We start from the raw sequence: 19,662 nt of genomic DNA on the forward strand, positions 1-19,662 counted from the left end.
AGAAGCAAGATTGTTTACAGGTTTATATGGAAAGAGCAATTCATCAAAGACCACATGCCGTGAAATGAAATTTTTTTTGCTTTTTGGATGGAAACATTTATATCCTTTATGAGTACTGCTGTATCCTACAAAGATGCAGGGAACAGTTTTGGGATCAAATTTGTTAAGTCGTGTGTCCCAAGTATAAGGAAAGCATTTTGAGCCAAAAGTACGCAGTGAAGAGTAATCCGGATGAGTATGATGTAGCTTAAAGTATGGAGTTTCAAAATTAATGGATGATGAGGGCAAGCGATTGATGAGATAAACAGCAGTAGTGAATGCTTCTGCCCATAGAAATAATGGTGCACAACTATGAAATAACATGGTCATACTCATACCTAACTCTCGTATGACGTGGTGGCGTCGTTCAACCATACCTATTTGTTCTGGAGTATACGGATATGATATCTGATGAATAATTCCCGTGGAAAGAAAATGACTTGAGAGTTTTGAGTTGATGAACTCTCCACCTCCATCAAAATGAAAAATTTTGATTTGTCTGTTGAATTGTCTTTTGGCATATTGTTCAAAGGCAAAATATGTGATGTTTTGAAATTTAATGAGTTGGTAAAAGGCAATAAAGCCCTTGAAGGCTAAAAATGAGTATATATGAATAAGGGGTATTGTAGTAATTGAACAAAGAGTTGATAAATATAAATAGAAGAGAAAATAGAAGAAGAGAGCTGTGTTTTAAGAGTGAAAACTGACGGGAGAAGAGAAGAAAAAGGGGAGGAAGAAGAAGAGAAAAGAGGGAAAGATAAGTAAAAGAGAAGAGAATTGGGGGAAATAAGTTTAAAGGTAAGATTATGTATAAATATGTGTTCTTTAAGCCTTAATTTCTGTTTTGATAAATGTTAGGGTTTTGAATATTGTGTTTTGAGTTTGATTGATGAATTAATTGGAAGGTTATGGGTTGATTGTTGTGGGTAATTGGTTAATTAGTTGATTGTGAGAGATTGGAGGTAAAGATGATGATTTTGAGTTATGATTTTATTTGAATGGTGAAATTGTGTTAGAAATCAGAAGATGACAGTAGGTAATCTGTGAAATTCTGGGTTTGAGGTTGAAGAAGACGAAAATTCAATTTGGTCCCTCAATTTGTGAAATTACAGTTTAGTCCCTAAACTTTGGGAAAATTATAATTTGACCCCTAATTGTATTTTAAGATTATGGGCAGTGTTATTATGAGGTTAAGGATGATGAATCTGAGTTTGATAATTGATTTGGAATATTTTCAGTTTGGTCCCTCAATTTTGGGAATTTACATTTTAGTCCCTGAACTTTATGAAAATTACAGTTCGGTCCCTGGTTCGTTCTAGACAGAATTAAGGATGGTTTATGGGTGAAAATTCAGTATAGTTATGTATTTTCCAGATTGGTCCAATTTTGGTAAAATTACGTTTTGGTCCCTGTTTTGGAAAATTATCGTTTTAGTCCATAAACTTAGGAGACTAAACCTGGTTTTATTTTATGCATTGGGATCTCTTGTTTGAGTTGCTTTTGAGTATATTTTCATATTGTTGTAGGTTCTCCTAACGATCCTCAATAGGATTTTCGGGTCTTTCGTCTGACATTCCTTTTAGTTCTATATTTTCCGGGTGAGTGGAATAATCTTTAATATGCATATATGATAAGTAAATATGTATGTTGATTATACAATGAGTACAACTCGTTAATTTCTTGAATAATTATATATGTTGCTTATTTTCCGAGTACTCATTTATTCTTGAATTTGCACTTGCAATCTGTCAAAGTAAATTCTATTTGATATGATATATGTTTCTTTGATGACTATGTGAATATCTATTATGCCTTGATATGGGACTTGTCAGTAACTCCATGCTAACGGAGAGTAGTTAGCCTGTGTGCACATAGTATTCTGTATGTATACCTAGCTGGTGAGAGAGGCATCAGCCTGTGGCGACTGATCATCCCACAGTGGTCACCTTCGGGTGTCATCTGGTCTGGTCACCTTCGGGTGTCATCTGGTCACCTTCGGGTGTCATCTGATCTCTGACATATAGTCCATTACGTTATGATGATATGTTTAGTATGTATGATATGTTCAGTATGTATATGTATATGTATATGTATATCAAGATAAATGATCTTGCGAACTATTAATATCAAGAATATCTAAAATGTATATTAATTATTATTCCCTCACTGAGTTGGTTGAACTCACCCCTCATTCTTAATATTATTTCAGGTTCTTAGTTTCTGATAGCAGGTGAACTTTGTTGAGTGTTCCTGCTTCTTCAGTTTTGGGTCAGTATGCCTTGCTTATCTTTCAAGGCTGTTTGATTCGATGTCTTAGGCGCTCCACTATTACCTTGTTTTAATTAAGTTTGGATTTTGACAATGTAATGAGTATTATGGATTATTATTTTTGTTTTAATTACTGATGAGGAGTTTTAAACTATCTTTTGGTTTCATCAGTTTTGAATAATATAAGATTTCTGAAGATTATGAAATGCTGCGTATTTTTGAATAAATTATTCTTTTGATATGTCCGTTTTGAGGCTTAGCGCGGGCGGGGTGTCCTTCCGGCACCGCTCCTGCGTTGCCGGTCATGGACCCGGGATTCGGGTCGTGACAAAGGTGGTATCAGAGCCCGGTTTTTATTAAAACCTCGTAATCTATTTTATTCATTTTTATTTTTTTCAAAACCCTCGTAATATGTGGAGCTTAGGATCTATCTTGTCTTGATGTCAGTCCTCTTATAATTCTCCAATCTAGTGTTTGGTGTGTCCTCCTTAAAACTCCTTTATAGTTATGTTGATACATATATGTAAATGCATTCTTTTAGGAAATATGCCGAGAGCTAAGCATGTAGTTAATGCCGAATATGTCGGTAATGATCAAGAGGACATTCCTATCGCTCAGCTTAGGAAGGAGAGGCGCAAAAAGAGGGTTAGAACCCCTTCGCCTTAACCAATGGAAGCAGAAGTTCAGGATGAGGTGGAGTTTGAGGGAGACTATGGTCTGGATGTTGGTAAGAATCAGGAGCAGGAATCCCATGATAGGGTGTCTTATACTGACAGTGCTTTGGATAAGATTGGACAGGCCATGCAGACCCTGGCTGACCTTTTAACTGAGAGAGAGAAGGAGAAGGATAAGAATGCATCTTCGACTTCCCATACCGTGCATGGGGTGAAAGTACCATTGTCAGAGTTCCTTAAGCTGGCACCTCCTACTTTTAAGGGTGTTGATAACTCTGAGGACCCACAACAGTTTTTGGATGCAGTGTGGCGTAGGTGTGAGGCCATGGGGTGCACGGATCATCGTGCAGTGACTTTGGCATCTTTCAGGCTAGAAGGAGAGGTGGCTGTGAACTGGTATGAGTCCAAGAGGGGTGAAAGGGCAGTTAGTTCGCCACCGATGGAGTGGAAGGAATTTTCTGAGATGTTTTTGGAACGTTTTCTACCTGAAAGTGTAAGGGAAGCCAGATCATATGAGTTTGAAAAGTTGGTTCAGGGTGACTTGAGTGTGACAGAGTATGAAGTGGAATTCACACGGTTGTCCAGATTTGCTGGGTATTTGGTACCGACTGAGGAGAGGAAGATTAAGAGGTTTGTTCGAGGTCTTAATAGCTACTTATTCAAAGCTATTGGGGCTCATGAGTTTAAGACGTACTCAGCCATAGTGGATCGTGCCCGAGCTATTGAGGCACGAGAGTTAGAGGATGAATTATCAGTGGGTTCGGTTAAGAGGCCCAAAGTGGCAAATCAGTTCTCTTTTCAGCAGCGGTCTGATACAGGTCCTAGCAGGGGACATGGGGGCCGGCAGGGCCAATTAAGTCAGTCAAGGAATTTCTTGTCGAGGTCCATTATCAGAGGAAACAATAGACATAGCATGAGTGGAGCTGGTCCGACTCAGAGCCGAGGTACTGTTCAGTTAACACCACAAGGTTCAGATGGGAGGCCTCAATGTCAGTCTTGTGGGTCTAGGCATTATGGCACAGTCTGTTATAGGCAGACAGGAGCTTGTTTCGGTTGCGGGCAGACTGATCACTTGTTAAGGGATTGTCCGAACAAGCGGTGGTCCAAGCCTGGTGCTTCTGTACTGATTACATCTTCCACTCAGACTCAGTCAGCTAGCCATTCTGTGTTTCAGGGTGGTCGTGGAGCTGGTGGGCGTGGCCAGCGGGGCCGTGAAGTAGGCGGTAGAGGTTTTGCGCCAACAAGTCAGAGCCAGGCACGAGTTTTTGCCATTACTCAGCATGATGCCCAGACATCCAATACTGTTGTCTCAGGTACACTCTTAATATGTTCCTTCGAGGCTAGAGTGTTATTTGACACGGGGGCAACTCATTCTTTCGTGTCGTCATATTTTGCTTTAAGGTTTACTAAACAACCCATGTTGTTAGAGAGTCCTTTGTGTGTAGCTATCCCTTCGGATGACGTTATGTTTGGGGAATATGTTTATGTTGATTGTGAGGTTCAAGTGCAAGGTAGAAACCTATTAGGCAATTTGGTAATTTTAGAAATAGTAGGTTTTGATGTGATACTAGGTATGGATTGGTTATCAAGGCACCATGCCTCAGTTGATTGTTGGAATAAGACAGTGATTTTCAAGCCTGATGAGGAGACGGAGTTTGCTTTTCATGGAGATGGGTTATCATCTCCATCTAGTATTCTCTCGGCCATCACGAGAAGGATGGTACGAAAGGGTATGCAAGGGTTTTTGGCTTATGTGCATGATGTGAACATGAAGGTCCCGAGGATGGAACAAGTTTCGATAGTTAAGGAATTCATCGATGTTTTTCCCAATGACTTACCTGGACTACCTCCCAATAGGGAAATCGAGTTCTGTATTGATCTAGTTTCAGGAACAAAACCAATCTCTATGGCACCTTACAGGATGGCGCCAGCAGAATTAAAAGAGTTGAAGGAGCAGATTCAAGATTTGTTAGATAAGGGGTTTATTCGTCCAAGTGTGTCTCCGTGGGGAGCACCTGTTTTATTTGCAAAGAAGAAGGATGGATCAATGAGGATGTGTATAGACTATAGACAGTTGAACAAGGTCACTGTTAAGAATAGATACCCACTTCCTCGCATTGATGATCTTTTTGATCAATTACAAGGAGCTCAATGTTTCTCAAAGATTGATTTGCGATCGGGGTATCACCAGTTGAGGATTAGGAATGAGGATATTCCTAAAACTGCCTTTAGGACTCGTTATGGGCATTACGAGTTCCTAGTGTTGTCTTTTGGGTTAACGAATGCACCTGCAGCTTTTATGGACATGATGAACAGGGTTTTTAGGCCGTTTATTGATAAGTTTGTTATTGTGTTCATTGATGACATCTTGGTGTATTCAAGAAGTAAAGAGGACCATGCAGAGCATTTGAGATTGGTGCTTCAAACTCTAAGAGATCATCAGTTGTATGGAAAGTTCTCGAAGAGTGAGTTTTGGTTAGAGAGTGTTGGGTTTTTGGGACATGTGGTGTCTAAAAATGGGATAGAGGTTGATCCACAGAAAGTGGAGGCAGTTAAGCAGTGGCCTAGACCAGTTACGGTATCTGAGATTAGGAGTTTCCTGGGTTTAGCAGGATACTACAGGAGATTCGTGGAGAATTTTTCCCGAATCGCTGCTCCGTTGACGAAGTTGACACAGAAAAGTGTCAAGTTTCAATGGTCAGAAGAATGTGAGAAGAGTTTCCTGGAGTTGAAGGAAAGGTTAATTACGGCTCCAATTTTGACAGTACCTTCAGGGTCTGGTGGTTTTACCGTGTACTGTGATGCATCCAGGATTGGTTTGGGTTGTGTTTTGATGCAGAATGGTAATGTGATTGCTTATGCCTCGAGAAAGTTGAAGAAGCACGAGCAAAATTACCCCACACACGATTTGGAGATGGCTGCGGTAGTGTTTGCCCTTAAGATTTGGAGACACTATTTGTATGGGGAGACATGTGAGATATTTTCAGATCATAAGAGTCTTCAATATATCTTCCAGCAGAAGGATCTGAATTTGAGACAGAGAAGGTGGATGGAATTGTTAAGTGATTATGATTGCACGATTCAATATCACCCGGGCAAGGCAAATGTTGTTGCCGATGCCTTAAGCAGAAAATCTATGGGTAGTTTGGCTCATATTCAGGAGGTGAGGAGACCCTTGATTAAAGAGTTACATGGATTGTTAGATGAGAGGGTCAGTTTTGAGATTTGTGAATCGGGAGCATTGTTGGCTCACTTTCAGGCTAAGTCAGACTTAGTAGACCGGATTAAAGGAGCTCAAATGAAGGATGAGCGACTTTGCAAGATTCGAGATGAGTTGGAGTTAGGGAGAGCTCCGGGTTTTGTTATCCATGAAGATGGTGTGTTGAGATTTGGTTCCAGGTTATGTGTGCCTGAGGTGGATGATTTGAAAAGAGATGTGATGACGGAAGCACATCAAACTGCCTATACTATACATCCTGGTTCTAACAAGATGTATAGAGACTTGAGAGAGTGTTACTGGTGGAATGGCATGAAGAGGGACATTGCTGAATTTGTATCTCGATGCTTGACCTGTCAAAGGGTTAAAGGTGAGCATCAGAAACCACCAGGGCTTTTGCAGCCATTGTTAATTCCTTAATGGAAATGGGAGAGGATCACTATGGATTTTGTGTCAGGTTTGCCTCGGAGTCAGGAGGGTTATGATTCGGTTTGGGTAATAGTTGATCGTTTGACCAAGTCAGCTCATTTCTTGCCAGTAAAGGTGACATATGGGTTTGCAAAACTGGCAGAAATCTATGTTAACGAGATCGTAAGGTTGCATGGTGTGCCGATCTCAATTGTGTCCGACAGAGGTCCACAATTCACTTCTCGATTTTGGGTGAAGTTTCAGGAAGCTTTGGGGACTAACATTCAGTTAAGTACTGCCTTTCATCCTCAAACAGATGGACAATCTGAGAGGACTATACAAATTTTGGAGGATATGTTAAGAGCTTGTGTGATTGACTTTGGTATCGGATGGAGCAAGTACTTGTCTTTGGTGGAGTTTGCGTATAATAATAGTTATCAAGCGAGCATTGATATGGCTCCATATGAGGCTTTGTATGGCCGGAAGTGCAGATCACCTGTATGTTGGTATGAGGTTGGTGAGAGGAGATTAATGGGTCCCGAGTTAATACAGATTACTTCGGATAAGATTAAGGTGATCCGAGATAAGCTTCTAACAGCTCAGAGTAGGCAAAAGAATTATGCAGATAAGAGAAGGCGTAATCTAGAATTTTCAGTGGGTGACAACGTGTTCCTAAAAGTCTCTCCGACTAAAGGGATATTCAGATTTGGGAAGAAAGGAAAGTTGAGTCCTAGGTTTATAGGGCCCTTTGAGATCTTGGAAAGAGTAGGGGTAGTGGCATATCGGCTTGCCTTGCCACCTAATTTATCCTCTATACATCCGGTGTTCCATGTTTCGATGTTGAGAAAGTATTTGTCTGATCCATCTCATGTGCTGGAAGTTCAACCGGTTGAGCTGAGGAAAGATATGACATATGAAGTTCAACCAATAAAAATAGTGGATCGACAAGTTAGAAAACTTCGGTCGAAAGATATCGCATCGGTTAAGGTTGTGTGGAGCGGACACCCACGTGAAGAAGCGACGTGGGAGCTTGAGGAGGAAATGCTCAACAAATATCCATTCTTGTTTGAACTTGATGGTAAGACTTTTTCTTAAAGTTTAAGTTTCGAGGACGAAACTTTTATAAGGTGGGGAGATTGTGATGTTTTGAAATTTAATGAGTTGGTAAAAGGCAATAAAGCCCTTGAAGGCTAAAAATGAGTATAAATGAATAAGGGGTATTGTAGTAATTGAACAAAGAGTTGATAAATATAAATAGAAGAGAAAATAGAAGAAGAGAGCTGTGTTTTAAGAGTGAAAACTGACGGGAGAAGAGAAGAAAAAGGGGAGGAAGAAGAAGAGAAAAGAGGGAAAGATAAGTAAAAGAGAAGAGAATTGGAGGAAATAAGTTTAAAGGTAAGATTATGTATAAATATGTGTTCTTTAAGCCTTAATTTCTGTTTTGATAAATGTTAGGGTTTTGAATATTGTGTTTTGAGTTTGATTGATGAATTAATTGGAAGGTTATGGGTTGATTGTTGTGGGTAATTGGTTAATTAGTTGATTGTGAGAGATTGGAGGTAAAGATGATGATTTTGAGTTATGATTTTATTTGAATGGTGAAATTGTGTTAGAAATCAGAAGATGACAGTAGGTAATCTGTGAAATTCTGGGTTTGAGGTTGAAGATGACGAAAATTCAATTTGGTCCCTCAATTTGTGAAATTACAGTTTAGTCCCTAAACTTTGGGAAAATTATAATTTGACCCCTAATTGTATTTTAAGATTATGGGCAGTGTTATTATGAGGTTAAGGATGATGAATCTGAGTTTGATAATTGATTTGGAATATTTTCAGTTTGGTCCCTCAATTTTGGGAATTTACATTTTAGTCCCTGAACTTTATGAAAATTACAGTTCGGTCCCTGGTTCGTTCTAGACAGAATTAAGGATGGTTTATGGGTGAAAATTCAGTATAGTTATGTATTTTCCAGATTGGTCCAATTTTGGTAAAATTACGTTTTGGTCCCTGTTTTGGAAAATTATCGTTTTAGTCCATAAACTTAGGAGACTAAACCTGGTTTTATTTTATGCATTGGGATCTCTTGTTTGAGTTGCTTTTGAGTATATTTTCATATTGTTGTAGGTTCTCCTAACGATCCTCAATAGGATTTTCGGGTCTTTCGTCTGACATTCCTTTTAGTTCTATATTTTCCGGGTGAGTGGAATAATCTTTAATATGCATATATGATAAGTAAATATGTATGTTGATTATACAATGAGTACAACTCGTTAATTTCTTGAATAATTATATATGTTGCTTATTTTCCGAGTACTCATTTATTCTTGAATTTGCACTTGCAATCTGTCAAAGTAAATTCTATTTGATATGATATATGTTTCTTTGATGACTATGTGAATATCTATTATGCCTTGATATGGGACTTGTCAGTAACTCCATGCTAACGGAGAGTAGTTAGCCTGTGTGCACATAGTATTCTGTATGTATACCTAGCTGGTGAGAGAGGCATCAGCCTGTGGCGACTGATCATCCCACAGTGGTCACCTTCGGGTGTCATCTGGTCTGGTCACCTTCGGGTGTCATCTGGTCACCTTCGGGTGTCATCTGATCTCTGACATATAGTCCATTACGTTATGATGATATGTTTAGTATGTATGATATGTTCAGTATGTATATGTATATGTATATGTATATCAAGATAAATGATCTTGCGAACTATTAATATCAAGAATATCTAAAATGTATATTAATTATTATTCCCTCACTGAGTTGGTTGAACTCACCCCTCATTCTTAATATTATTTCAGGTTCTTAGTTTCTGATAGCAGGTGAACTTTGTTGAGTGTTCCTGCTTCTTCAGTTTTGGGTCAGTATGCCTTGCTTATCTTTCAAGGCTGTTTGATTCGATGTCTTAGGCGCTCCACTATTACCTTGTTTTAATTAAGTTTGGATTTTGACAATGTAATGAGTATTATGGATTATTATTTTTGTTTTAATTACTGATGAGGAGTTTTAAACTATCTTTTGGTTTCATCAGTTTTGAATAATATAAGATTTCTGAAGATTATGAAATGCTGCGTATTTTTGAATAAATTATTCTTTTGATATGTCCGTTTTGAGGCTTAGCGCGGGTGGGGTGTCCTTCCGGCACCGCTCCTGCGTTGCCGGTCATGGACCCGGGATTCGGGTCGTGACAAAATATGTATTCGTAAAATCAGATTTATGTTTGAGTGGGATTATCCAAGTATATTTAGATAAGTCATCAACAAAACAAGCATAGTATCTGAATTTTCCAATAGATAAAGTTGGGGCAGGTCCCCACAAATCACAATGAATTTTTTCAAAAATATCAGTACTTGAGTGTTCAGAGCTAGAGAAAGGAAGTCTACTGAGTTTTCCTAATTGACAGCTATCACATAGATGTTCAATTTTTATTGCTCCTATGACATCAATCAATCCTTTATTTTTTAATAATTGCAAAGCTGAAACTTGAGGGTGTCCTAAACGTTGATGCCAAATATCTGCTAATCCGGATTTAAAACGATGAGAAAAATAAAGTTCTGGTGAGTTATGAAGAACATAAAGATCACCCTTGCGTCGTCCTGTGATCACTGGTTGTCCAGTTGCTCGTTCTTTGACACAGAAATCATCAGAAAATTCACAATTAACTGGAAATTGAGTAGTTAGTTGACTTACTGAGAGTAGATTCTTTTTCAATTCAGGGACAAACAGAACGTTCTTGAGAGGTAAAGCAGTATTCTTTTGTTTAACAAGAGTATCACCAATACCAAGAATTGGTAGGGAAGATCCGTTGCCTATAATAACACAATCTGTACCATAATATTCACGAATATTATACAACATACCTGGCTGGCCTGTCATGTGGTTTGATGCTCCTGTATCTGATGTCCATTCAGTTTCTGCTACTGTGTTATCAAGAGTAAGTGCAGCAAGAGCATGCGGGATATCATCATGTTTTGTAGTCTTCTTGGGCACCCACCAACAGATTTTGGCAACATGTCCTATGGTGCCACAATACTGACATTTTTCATTTCAGTAGAGATTTCTTTCCACTAGAGTCATACGACGCTCTCCTAATGGAGGAGGACGTCGTTGTTGTGGAGCATCAACATGCCGGTTTTGACCTTCATCTCTGGTTTGTTGTGCCTGAAAACCTCTTTCATTAGATGAAAATTTTTGGTGATGTTGTTGTTGTTGTCCATAGAATGCTAACTGAGGGATGAATGGTGACGCTGCTGCATCTGACTGACTGGAAAACCAGCTACGTATTTGATCAAGATTTTGGAGTTGTGAGACCAATTCTGTATATGATGGTCTTGGAGGCTTTAGCATGGTAGTTGTAAAATTTTCGTATTGCGGTCCAAGACTCGTGAGAAGGCAGAAGACTTTTTCTTTATCAGGGACAGGTTTTCCAATGACAGCAAGGCTATCACACAATCCTTTGAATTTTTGAATATGCTCACCTATGATTTTGTCATCCTCTTTACGAAAATATGTTACCTGTTGACGCAGTGTGAATTCACGTTCTTGTGAATCTTGTGCATATGCATTTTTGAATGCTTCCCAAACAGCTTAGGCTGTGTCAAGTCCTACAACAAGACTTAATGTTTCCTCAGAAAGTGTTCCAATGATCCACCCTCGCAGAAGGCGGTCTGCTTTCCTCCAAGCAATAAAGGCTTCTGTTAGTTTGGGTTCAAGTTTTTCTCCGGGTGTGATGTTACTGCCATCTGGTGTGATGTATTGGATGGGTGCAGGGTCTTCATTGGTGAGATGGCCAACTAAGTCTTGGCTTTCTGCAAGAGCCAAAGCTTGCTCTTGCCATATGGGATAATTATTTGGACTGAGTTTGAGAGTAATGAAATTTCCAACATTTAGAGACAGTGAAGACATTATTTTTACTTGTATGCTCACACAAGCTCTGATACCATAAAGAAAAACTGAAGACGTGAGTAGAACAATTTGTTCTAATGGTTTGTTTACTGAAACGTGAACATACAATGTTGTTCAATACATTACATTACCATAAGCAGAGTATTTAAAGCTTACTGAAGATGACATATACAAGGATTCAAAGAGCTAGCCAACTAAGGATTATCTTGAGTGTTTATCTTGCTAAGCATGAACAAGGACATGAGGCGGCTTCCATGCATTGTCAGTTCTGACTTGGAATCACAGAGTCCCTTTTACTTTCGGATGAATCACAGCAGTCTCCTTATCTTGTTAGACTATCATTCTGACTTGAATTTGTTACCCTTGAAGGCATCTTTATCTCCTGACTTTTCTCCATTAAACTCGGCAGTTTTGTAGAACAATGTGGGCAGCATCGTAGGGGGCATTGTGAGAGAATTCTGCCTTATTACTCCACTAGTATGGACACCCTTATTGTTGGGGATTCTGGCTCCCCCATGCGCGGACCGGTGGTGTTCTGATAGTTGCCCATTGGAAGGCTAAGCACACTGACACAATATTTTACGTGGTTCGGCAAATCGCCTACATCCACGGGAGAGGTTCATTTTATTAGAGATAGAGAAATGATACAATAAATACATGGAGGAGGAGGATTACATCCACTCTACTCTACTCCCAGCTCTCACACACAGCTGTTGCAGCTGCTGCAATGGCAGCAAGGCTACTGCCATTGCAGCTCTCTCTTTTTCTCTATTCTCACGTTCTCTCTCTCTCAACCCTCTCATTTTGCTCTCACAAACATGCCTCTTTTATAGGCAAATATGGTCAACATTGAGAGGCTAATAAAGCCTTAAAGCATGCCACCATTTGTGGTATTAATGGAGCAACCACTTGCTTAGTGGTGGGGTATTGCTACCAAATGACAATATCCTAACACTTATCTCTCCACTGAACTCTCACAAAGCTTGTTGTCAGATTGTGTTGTGCTAACAGTCCTTACATGCTTTGAGTTGCATTTGTTTGTGGTATAATGATTCTCATGTTTTATTTGTTGGACATGGTGAACTTTCTTCGTGTGGAAGAAACTTCACTAGAGGCGATAACATGGGTTGTTCTATAGTTAATGGAAGCAGAGCTCAACTCTGCGAGGACCTCTGCCAAGATGGTTGATGATGGAGATGTAAAGGGTGATACGAAGTGCCTTGCTCTTGTCAAGTACACAACTATCCCACCTGAGAATCAAATTAAGGATAGGCCATTTGAGTGATCTTAGTTTGTTTTTGTTATTTCAACTTCTGCTTCTGTTCTCTTGATCTTAGAATCAAATTAAGGTTTCAAAATGTCATTTTCTACATGTTATTGTGAAAGAATCACCAAAAACTTAAGTTATTAGGGAGGTTCCAAGATATGATTTATATTATTCTCTTGCATAGGCCTTTACTACTTTGTGTTTAATTTTTATCAAATAAATGAGAATGATGATATTCGAACTCGTAATCGCTTGGTAATCGAGGCTCTGATACCATATCAAAAAACTAATTCAATCCAAAAGCTTAAGATATTAAATAAGGTTCCAAAATATTTCTACAGCCATTAGGCTGATTGACATGCTTGCTCTAAATTTATAAAGTCTATTTTTGTAGCGTTTACTTGAATACTACAGCAATTTACTTGAATCAACATAGAAAGAGAAGGCACTGATGCATTCAAAGCTGCTCACAATGTTTTACCCTCCAATTATATTGAATAGACGTGTAAGTTTTGTTTGCTAATTCTCTTCTTTCTCTAAGATGCAGCTTAAAGGTTTCAGGCATGAACATATCCTGGTCCCTAACAATGAGGAATCAGATGCAAGGAGAAGTTACTGTTCTTGGTGCGATGGCAAAATTTTTGGTCCAGGCTATATCTGTAAGTTTCAAGCCCATTTTTTACTTGAGAGGGTATGTTATAGAATAATATAAATCATATCTTGGGACCTCATCTAATAATTTAAGTTCTTGGGTTGAGATGGTTCTTTGATAAAATTTATAAAATTAAAAAATTGAACTTGTTTTTGATTTTAGAGAACATATTATATCTTTTTTATATATATATGATTTTCAAAGTTAAGGTATGTCTTTTTAATGGCAATTTTAAACTAAGAAAAATTAAAGTTATTGGATAATCAAAATGAAAAAACATTAGTTCATCTTTGACAAGATGAACATTTTACTTTCTTTATTATTCTATTACTTCAAATCACATTCTATTACTTCAAGATAAAATGATTTATCGTTGAAAATATTTTCTAGTAAATATATTAAGTTTGAAGATTAATTGTAAAATATTTTTTATTAATTAGTTTTTCTATAAAATATTTTACAAGAAATAAACCTAACAAAAACATTTTTTTAAAATATTTTAGAGAAAAAGCACAAAAAATCTAAAATATTTTACTTAAAACGAACAAAATTATACTATTCACTTCCAAATTCTTGTGTTCACACTTACACTTTAGAATTTCTAATAATTTTAAAAGAATTGAAACATATATCTATTAAAAAATAAACTCAAAATATTATCCATTGAACTATCTTCAAATATTAAATATTAAAGTTGCTAATATGGGAGGTAAAAGCAACTTGGTATATAATGTTTGGTAGGTTAAGTAATTGGTGACTTCCTAGCAACTTCCTTCTTACCAAATAATACATTAATTAATCGTTATGATTGACCTGACCATTACTAATACTACGGTAGTGTTTGGAAAATGATGTAGATGATATTTTTTAAAGTATATTTTATTTATAAATTTATTAAAATAGTATATATATTTTTTATAAAATTAATTTTTAATATTAATACGTCAAAATAATTTAAAAATATTAAAAAAAATCAATTTAAAAGTAAAAAAATTTCATTTTTGTTTTTGAAACATACTTGCTAAAGGATCGAAATTTAAATTTTTATAAAATTTATTGGGAACTATTTTATATTTTAAAATAATACGAGGAGAACGGTATGGAAATTGAGGTGCATGAAACTCCCTCTGTTTTCAAAGTTTCCACTACAACTGGGTCCATGCTTGATCCTTATACTCTTCTCTCTACGCTATTACTGTAAACAATCTCTTCCACATCTCATCTCATTATACCATTCTCTGCTCCCAGTAAATCATTTCTTAAAACCATATACTCTTCCCTTGCCTGTGCTTTCTGCTCTTTTTTTCTGAATACTGCTCAGGCAAAGCAGCTCTTGCAGAACATCTTGAATCCAGGTAAAGTATTTATACTTCATCTTGTCGGTGTTTTTGTTTTTCACATGCAACTATTGTTTGAATCTTTTTAAGTAAAGGACAAGTATCACCAGTAGTTTCCAAAAATAAATCAATTGATCTTTCTCGGTTTTTATAGTACATGTCTTACGGAGTTCACACTAAATTGACCCTTAACCTTGAGCTTTTTATATATATAAATATATATGTAATTATTTTCTGTTTTAACCTTTTTTTTTCCAATTAATGTAACTTCCATTAATTTTTATTCAATACTGTGACTTTTGTTTTTCTATAGGAAAAAATGGTTCGATCAAACGATCCATTTTGGAATGATGTTGAAGATATGAATAATGGTCGCATGAGTTGTAAGTTTTGTGGGCATTTATTTTCCCAGAGTACTTCCATTTCGAGGATCAAATGGCATTTGTCAGGAGTGAAAGGGCGTGGTGTAAAAATATGTGAGAACGTTCCTGAAGAAGTTCAAGATGCTGCCCGTGCAGCTATTGATGGCCCTCCAGAAAAAAGAAATAAAAATGAAGCTGGATCGAGCAATAATGAGGTCACTAATGCAATTTCAGCTCCTGCAAAAGAACAGAACAATGAAGTGATGCATTTAGACATGGAACAACAAGAAGAAGCCTTTTCCCCTGGAGCGCTCGAACGTTGGATGGATAGCATCACTGATCAAGAGATCGAGTCTATGTTGGGACGTAGTTCTCCTGAAGAGCTTCTGCATGATGCATTGGAGACTGTACCGAGAACAGAAATGGTGCAGCATCTGGAGAGAGGTAGCTCTCATGAGAGGACATCAATTAATCAAGCTGATGAGCATCAAGGAGATTCATCCGAACCATCGGATCTATTGTGTCTTGGCCTTGGAAGATGTTATGATCAACTCTGTTCTCCACCAGTAAACAATGATGGCATGATGGATGAAGTGCCATCAATTAATCAGCCTGATGAGTCTCAAGGAGATTCATCCGAACCAACAGATGTATTGTGTCTTGGCCTTGGAAGATGTTATGATCAACTATGTTCAACAGTAAGCAATGATGTCATGATGAATGAAGTGCAGAACATGGTTACAGTGAGGACAGCACCAGTGTTACAACTGTTGGAACAAAGCAATGCAGTACATCACTGTTTGGCAGGGGATGCTGGAAGGATACTAGTGGGAGTTCAGGGCACGGAACAAGGTGCGGGGGAAGACATAATTTGCTCACATTTAGAAGCGGCAAATGGCATGGGAAACACTGGTGAAGGATCTATTCAGCATGTTGACAGAAGTTTCTCTCCTCGGAGACACACAGTTGATGCCCATGAGAACAGAGGAGAAGCAACACAAAGAATAGATCTAGTGAATCAATCAGCTGGTGAAACTGTGCGTCAGATGAATGCAATCTCTGCTTTTTCAATGGAGGAGGAGGAGGATGTGGAGGACAATAACGGAAGGTTAGTGCAGCCTGGCGCAGGAACTAGCTCTTCTAGAGGCCTTAAATGCAACACAAGTGAGACTAGAGGAGATCCAATTCCTCCTAGCTCTACAAAGTTAGTGGGTCGAGCATTTGAAGAGAATAAGAATGTGATATGTTCTCTGTTAATGGATGATAAATCCTCAATCATTGCCATTTATGGAATGGGGGGAGTCGGTAAAACGACAATACTACAACATATCCATAATGAGCTTCTAGAAAGAAGAGACGTTTCTCATAGTGTATACTGGGTGACTGTGTCTCGAGATTTCAGCATTAATAGATTGCAGAATCTTGTTGCTACATGCCTTGATTTAGATCTTTCTAGAGAAGATGATAATCTGCGTAGAGCTGTCAAACTGTCAAAAAAACTAGTGAAGAAAGAAAAATGGATTCTCATCTTAGATGATTTATGGAACTCTTTTGAGCTATATATAGTGGGAATTCCTGTCAATTTGAAAGGATGCAAGTTAATTATGACAACTCGATTAGAAAAGGTTTGTAAACAGATGAATAGCCAACACAAAATCAAATTGAAGCCACTTTCTGAGAGGGAATCTTGGACTTTGTTCATGGAGAAATTTGGAGATGACAAAGCACTTTCTCCAGAAGTGGAGCAACTTGCAGTAGATGTTGCAAGGGAATGTGCTGGTTTGCCATTAGGAATTATTACAGTGGCAAGAAGCTTAAGGGGAGTACATGACCTACATGAGTGGAGGAATACATTGAAGAAATTGAGAGAATCCAAATTTAAGGACATGGAAGATGAGGTATTCCGGTTATTAAGGTTTAGTTATGATCAGTTAGATGATTTAACGCTACAACAGTGTCTCTTATACTGTGCACTATTTCCTGAAGACCATATAATTGAAAGGGATGACCTCATAAATTATTTGATCGATGAGGGAATAATGAAAGGAATGAGGAGCAGTCAAGCAGCATTTGACGAGGGCCATACAATGCTTAATAAGCTTGAAAATGTTTGCCTATTGGAAAGTGCTAAGAAAATGTTTGATGGTGGTAGATATGTCAAGATGCATGACCTGATTAGGGACATGGCCATCCAAATACAGCAAGAGAACTGTCAAATCATGGTTAAAGCAGGTGTGCAATTAAAAGAATTGCCGGATGCAGAGGAGTGGACAGAGAATCTTGTGAGAGTTTCACTAATGTGTAACCAAATTGAAAAAATTCCCTCGAGCCATTCACCAAGGTGTCCCAATCTGTCAACTCTATTTCTATGTGATAATAGATTGTTGCGATTTATTTCAGATTCATTTTTCATGCAATTACATGGGCTCAAGTTACTCAATCTGTCTCGCACAAGTATTCAAAAATTGCCTGATTCTATCTCTGATTTGGTGACTCTCACTACATTATTGCTCAGTCATTGTTATAGCTTAAGAGATGTACCATCATTAAGAGAGCTCAGGGCACTAAAGAGGTTAGATCTCTTTAAAACTGAACTTGAAAATATGCCTCAAGGAATGGAATGTCTTTCCAACCTCTGGTATCTTAGATTCGGTTCAAATGGAAAAATGGAGTTTCCCAGTGGGATATTACCTGAACTCTCTCACTTGCAAGTGTTTGTATCTAGTGCTTCGATAAAGGTTAAAGGAAAGGAACTAGGATGCTTAAGGAAGTTGGAAACTTTGAAATGCCATTTTGAAGGTCACTCTGACTTTGTGGAGTTTCTCAGATCTCGGGATCTAACCAAATCACTAAGCATATACAGAATTTTTGTAGGGCTTTTGGATGATGAAGATTATTCTGTAATGTGGGGAACTTCCAGCAGAAGGAAAATAGTTGTTTTGAGTAACTTGAGTATCAACGGAGATGGAGATTTTCAGGTCATGTTCCCAAATGACATTCAAGAACTGGACATTATTAAGTGTAATGATGCAACAACTTTATGCGACATTTCATCCGTGATAATGTATGCAACTAAACTAGAGATCCTCAACATTCGGAAGTGCAGTAACATGGAGAGCTTGGTTTTATCTTCTAGGTTCTACTCTGCTCCACTTCCATTGCCATCTTCTAACTGTACATTTTCTGGTCTTAAAGAGTTTTATTTCTGTAATTGTATGAGTATGAAGAAGCTGCTCCCTCTTGTCTTGCTGCCAAACCTCAAAAACTTGGAAAAGCTTGTAGTTGAAGAATGTGAGAAAATGGAGGAGATAATAGGAACAACAGATGAAGAAATCAGCAGCAGCAGCTCCAATCCGATCACAAAATTCATACTCCCAAAGTTAAAAAGTCTGACATTGAAATATTTACCAGAACTGAAAAGCATTTGTGGTGCAAAAGTGATTTGCGATTCTCTTGAAGAAATTAAAGTAGACACATGTGAGAAGCTGAAGAGGATTCCAATTTGTCTTCCGTTGCTTGAAAATGGCCAGCCATCTCCTCCCCTTTCTCTTCAAAATATCGTTGCATATCCAGAAGAATGGTGGGATTCAGTAGTGGAGTGGGAGCATCCTAACGCTAAGGACGTGCTTCTACCCTTTGTACGTTTTCGAGTTATAAGACGATTCTTCTCTTAATATAAATATAATATTGAATTACAGGTAACCATCATGTTTTAATTCCTCTCCCTCCCTCCCTCTCTTAATCTTAAAACTTGTTTTTCTCATTGATTCCTCTGTTTGTTAATTATTTATTTAATGTGAAATTGGATGGCTCTTCATCTTTTCATGGCTTTTAACTATTTGGTAATCTTTTTTATAGGCAAACGGTGAAGGAAGACAAGCCTTTTATTCAACAAGGATTGAAAAGAAGGCATGTTGCCTCTTCCGGATTCGCTGCCATCAAACATTGATCCAAAGTTCTTAATTTTACTGTTGAGCAATGCTTTTCTGCAAAGAGCTTGGTTGCTTCTCATTCTTTTGAGATCGAGATTTATAGCCCTGACAGGATTAGGCTATTACGATTCTTTTTCTTTATGATAAAGATCTTGTAATCTTTGATTTTATCTATAAATAAAATTCGAGGGATGGCAGTAACCTCTAAGTTCTTGTTCTGCTCCTGGTTCTTTGTTCTTCGAAGGGTTGTGAGTGGAAGTGAGGTTTGAAAATGGAATCTTCAAAATGAGATTTTTGGATATTTCGAATGGTGTCAGAGTGTCTGTTCAGAATTGATATTTTTGGATAAGTGAAGTTATGATCGAACATTTCAGCCAATTTTGAAAAACAACTTGGTGCAGACCTGTGCGGGGCATGCAATTTGCCCATCTTGGGCTCAATATATTGTTGTATTGATTCCTGCTTCTACGTTCATGAACGATGTATTAAAAAACATCCTAAAGAAAAATAAATTTTTATATTATTATTTTTTGGGTTATTTTTATTTTTTTATAAGGTCATGTTTGGCAAGACCTATTTTTTTTTAGAAAAATTGT

General features: G+C 37.8%; 3 protein-coding genes across 3 annotated transcripts; all 3 read left to right on the forward strand.

Moving 5' to 3' along the window:
- The first annotated feature begins 663 nt into the window (after positions 1–663).
- LOC127903942 (uncharacterized) lies at positions 664–4,391 on the forward strand. The gene is made up of 4 exons (XM_052449672.1): positions 664–837; positions 1,566–1,637; positions 2,249–4,284; positions 4,383–4,391. The coding sequence occupies exons 3-4, from the start codon at positions 2,977–2,979 to the stop codon at positions 4,389–4,391; spliced, it is 1,317 nt and encodes a 438-aa protein (XP_052305632.1). The 5' UTR covers positions 664–837; positions 1,566–1,637; positions 2,249–2,976.
- On the forward strand, positions 4,287–9,677 carry LOC18110754 (transposon Ty3-G Gag-Pol polyprotein). Its single transcript, XM_052449524.1, is given in 3 exon segments — positions 4,287–8,001; positions 8,730–8,801; positions 9,413–9,677. A coding segment is annotated over 1 exon segment (3,303 nt). The 5' UTR covers positions 4,287–4,398; the 3' UTR covers positions 7,702–8,001; positions 8,730–8,801; positions 9,413–9,677.
- Positions 9,678–14,601: 4,924 nt separating this feature from the next.
- Positions 14,602–18,827, forward strand: LOC18108180 (probable disease resistance protein At4g27220). The gene is made up of 2 exons (XM_024591344.2): positions 14,602–14,790; positions 15,086–18,827. The coding sequence occupies exon 2, from the start codon at positions 15,092–15,094 to the stop codon at positions 18,806–18,808; it is 3,717 nt and encodes a 1,238-aa protein (XP_024447112.2). The 5' UTR covers positions 14,602–14,790; positions 15,086–15,091; the 3' UTR covers positions 18,809–18,827.
- Positions 18,828–19,662: the final 835 nt, after the last annotated feature.

This window comes from Populus trichocarpa, chromosome 19, assembly GCF_000002775.5.
Source record: "Populus trichocarpa isolate Nisqually-1 chromosome 19, P.trichocarpa_v4.1, whole genome shotgun sequence".
Classification (NCBI taxonomy): Eukaryota; Viridiplantae; Streptophyta; class Magnoliopsida; order Malpighiales; family Salicaceae; genus Populus; species Populus trichocarpa.